At 39.3% G+C, this 4,589-nt stretch overlaps 1 protein-coding gene across 1 annotated transcript; it reads left to right on the top strand.

The window, feature by feature from the left end:
* Positions 1 to 311: 311 nt before the first annotated feature.
* LOC147034755 (homeobox protein Nkx-6.2-like) lies at positions 312 to 4,134 on the top strand. The gene is made up of 3 exons (XM_085890259.1): positions 312 to 989; positions 1,816 to 1,994; positions 2,691 to 4,134. Exons 1-3 carry the CDS (start codon positions 542 to 544, stop codon positions 3,012 to 3,014), a joined length of 951 nt encoding a protein of 316 aa, XP_085746385.1. The 5' UTR covers positions 312 to 541; the 3' UTR covers positions 3,015 to 4,134.
* Positions 4,135 to 4,589: the final 455 nt, after the last annotated feature.

The raw sequence follows: 4,589 nt of genomic DNA on the forward strand, positions 1-4,589 counted from the left end.
CAATGGATTGTCGCTTTCCGCTTTATCGTGCTTAGAATTATGCAATGAGCTGAACATATGAGCTCAAAAATCGCAGATAAATCTCCAAACGGTTCTCTTCACACTGCTGGTGGATAAGCAGTAAAACAAATATTTAACAATTTTATCTCACTTTTGAGTGCGACTCTTTTTCATCACCTTTGCCGAAAGGCGAAAACCGTTCTTGCAAGCACCTCCCTCCTGCTTGCTCATTGCCCTCCCCTCTACTCTTGTCCCATTCTGCATCACCCTGTGTGAACACTGGCCCAGCCAGTCCCGCAAGGCCTCCAGCAACAAACTGAGATCTCCAGTGGATGCAAGGACAACAAAAATACCTGAACACCAAGCGACGGCGAATCGCACTGGGTTAAAACAGGAAAGATCGTACATTGTGGAGGACGTGGTTTGAAGAAAAACCACGAGCTGTAGACTTGGAGTTTCGACTGAAGTTTTTTTTCGCCTTTCTTCGACTCAAGTTTCTTTGACAAAAAAACAAAACCCGCACCTAGTTGAGCCTGGAGAAATGCTGTCTGCGAAACCGATGGAAACAAATTGTTTGCACGGACTTATCGGCAGTTCTGCTCTCACTTTACAGACTACTGAGAGTCCTTGTAGCACATCTCTTCCATCTACACTATCTTTGTACAAGAGAGTGGGGAGTCAAGGAGTGAACAATACGTCTGTCTCTACTGCCACCCCACACAGCATAAAGGACATCCTTGGAGGACCCCCAGCCTTGCATGGCAACCTGGCGGCAGGATTCCCTGCAATTCGAGCAGTATCTGCGCACCCTGCACTTCTGCTGGGAGCAACACACTCTGTCCTTTCTGCATCAGACTTATGCAAGGTGCTTTTGGGACACCCATCAGAGAACCAGCCCCTTGATCAGACATCTAATCGACTGCCGTTGCTTTGGCCTGGGATGCTAGCGGGTTCTATGTGGAGTCCCGCTGTTAAAACTCCACTGACAGGTAATGTACACAGCGGACCACGGTATCTCGTTTCTCTGGAATGAATATACGTGGGGCGTTCATCAAGTTTTACGAACAAGATGCTCACAAGTCCAAAGCATGCCAAAAATGTACCACGAATCTTATCTATAAATAAAATACAGTAATATGTTTTCTTATTACCTCCACTTCCATCACCAAAGGTGGAAAGAAGTTATGTTGAATTCTATAAATATTGAGAAAGACAAAAAAAAAATAAAACCTTGGTGTCTTGCACTATTGTATCTCGTTCATAGAACATTTTGGATGCCTTTTGTACGGTCATTTATACAAGTGAAATTTAAAAGTGACATCTACGTCCTTATTCCAACTTTCGAAAGGTTATATGAATCAAAACTTCTGTATTGTTGGCTTGTTATAATTTAGAAACTTGTGAAGCGAATTGTGCATTCTTCAAAACATATGAGTGACTCCAAGAAGGTTTTGCCTAATGCATACATAGTTCTTGTGTTGTTGGTTAAAATCCAGATTTGTTACATAATTACTGTAAAAAACAAACAAAAAAACAAACACACACACACACACACACACACACACACACACACGCACGCACGCACGCACGCACGCACGCACGCACCAGAAGTCATCCTTAATGCAATCTGAATATTTAGTTGAATCATTATGTACAGTTAATCCTAACATGTTCATCAGTGAATAGGTGAAATGAAATTAAAACATTAAAAAATATATAACACTTAAATTGATTCCTGACCTCTCCATCGTCCCTGATTCCTGTCCGTTCCAAAATCACTCAACATCATGCATATCATTTCACCCTGCTATGTAGATGCTCATGCGGTAACAGGAGACGGGGATAGTATGAGTAAGAAGAAACAGACACGGCCTACATTCTCAGGACAGCAGATCTTTGCACTCGAGAAAACCTTCGAACAGACAAAGTACCTAGCGGGCCCTGAGCGGGCACGTCTTGCCTACTCCTTGGGCATGAGTGAGAGCCAGGTGAAGGTGAGGTAGGGCGCCATGTGTGTATCACGTTTACGCTATACATTTCTCCAAATTATTGCACAGATATATGATTCAAAAAACGACGTTGTTAAATTGACTGTGAACTAAGCAACCGTAATGAATTTATTTTTTGTATCTTTGTCACAATCTGCAAAAAAAAGTTGTTATAATATCAATCAAAATTTCATGAACTATTCCTTGCAAACATTCCTCATGTCAAGTTCATAATTGCCTTTTTCTTTAAACATATGGTGAAGAGTGTGTGTGTGTGTGTGTGTGTGTGTGTGTGTGTGTGTGTGTGTGTGTGTGTGTGTGTGTGTGTGTGTGTGTGTGTGTGTGTGTGTATGTGTGTATATGTATGGATAGATTATATAGATAAATAACTATACTGTATTTTAGAAGGTGCATACATCATCCTATATAGTTCATTTTTCGTTTTTAATTAATAAAAAAGAAAAGAAAATAAAGGAGATGCACTTTGTACAATAAAAGCCAGATGCTTCACAACTTTATGAAATTCTTTTCAATGGCTATATAGCAATATAAAAGAAAGTACTCAATTGTTTTGCTTCACAAGTTCACAGAATCTGAATAGAGTAAATATTCGGTTCTGTTGTAAATCTGAAAAAAAAAAACCGGAGTTTGCGAAGCTTCTGACCGTTTCCTTCTCTGATGCCTAAACATTTACCCCGTCAGGTTTGGTTCCAAAACCGTCGGACCAAATGGCGCAAGAAACATGCGGCGGAGCTGGCCACCGCCAAGCGGCGTCAGGATTGTGAGACGGCACGTCTGCACGTCTACTCGGACGCAGAGCTGGACTCGGACTCGGACTATCGGCCGCTGGAACCGCAGATTGCCGATACAAAGTTGCATTATATTCTTGGCAGACACCATGGCACCATCAGGAACAGCAAATGCTGGACTGAAAGTGGCGTGGGAGTTGTACACAGAAGTGATGAAGCATTGGAAGCGGGACAAACAGGCTCATATACGGGAGAGAGCAGCAGCGAGAGCGAGTGAGGCGAGAAGGAATGGTGAATAACGAGGAAGTGTCAACAGGGAAAATAATTGTGCTTTTGGAGCCGCAGACAAAGCACGAATTTTTGTTGTTCTTGTGTTGCAAACCAAGAGGAATATTTTTATAGGAGTGTATAACATATTAAATAGTATACAATGCTATTATAAATTGTGTTCTGTATGTTCATATAAATGTCGGGTATACTTTCTTAATATAGGCCTAAATTACGTGATCTTGTGTGAGATATACATATATACACACACACACACACACATACACCTGGTACTTGATTGAAAGAAAAAAGTGTCAGGTGTATCTTCGGTAAGTTGTTTTTAATTCAGAACAAAGCAATTGTAACTCTGAAACCTGCTGATTATTTATATTGTTACACGATAGCATATGCCCCGTGAAGTGGTATCTCATCTGTACCCCTTCAGCATGATCAGTTATATTTTTAGGGCTGCACGATGTAGACAGAGATGTTGAAAACTTACGTGGGCAGTGTACTGCTCATGAAAATGCAAAAAAAAAATTTTTATATTTGGCCTTCTGCTGTGATTTTTCTTTATGTAAACGAAGACATTCGTACGTTTCCATAATCCAGAGAGACTTCTGACGTACAATGTCTGTTTGGTGGTAGAATGCTTCATTAAATAGTTCAAGAAATGTTTCATTACTTGTGCTATTCAAATGCATCACCAAAAAAACGTGGTTTCACCTTGTCGTTTTGTTAAATTTTCATGTATTTCACATCACTTGATCAGAAACTTGTTTTTAATGATAGTGACACCTCATTAATTTTGAAGATAATTAAATCATTGAAGAAGTGTGTTTGTGCTTTGGGGCCATCGATTTATCACATCTGCATGGAGGGTGTGTTAGTTTGGGGGTGGTCCATACATGGTGTGGACAGGGGAAGAGGAGGGAACGAGCTTTGCCGATGTGGGAATCACAGTCTTTGATAGATTTATTTGCCGTGATGTCGACAATTTTTCCCGTATTTTAAAGTATTTATTTCAAATAAATGTCAATTGTACTTATGAGGCGATCATGTTTCCCTTGATACCCTGTTAATAATAACCCTGTTAATTTGATCAATTTACTTAACTTATTGTCATACCTTTATGCCACACACCTTTATGAGAATCATATTCATTTTCAGCATAAAAAAACAGACATGATACTATTCCGATTATCACAATGGATTACATTTTAATCATGAATAAAAAATAAATTATACAAAAATTAATGGATGTATGGGTGACTTTTGTGACAATGTAAAAATTATTTCAAAAAAAAAAAACAAGGGTAATGCAATGTTGGCATAAATACTTGACGGTATCTTTTTTTTCCTTATCCATTATAAACGCTAACAAAACTGAGTTTTCATGTCGAGATTAGGAAGCATACATACTTCATCAACATTTGGAACCACTAGAAGAAGTAAAAGCAGTTTAAGACATTCACTTAAATAAATCTAAACTGTTTGTCTCTTGATATTATGAAGATACAACGATACAAAGCGAGACAATTTGATCACAATTTCAATTCAGTGAATTGAGAGCATTGGATCAAAT

Source organism: Eptatretus burgeri, chromosome 1 (genome assembly GCF_056783735.1).
Source record: "Eptatretus burgeri isolate ZD-2024b chromosome 1, Ebu_testis_v1, whole genome shotgun sequence".
NCBI lineage: Eukaryota > Metazoa > Chordata > Myxini > Myxiniformes > Myxinidae > Eptatretus > Eptatretus burgeri.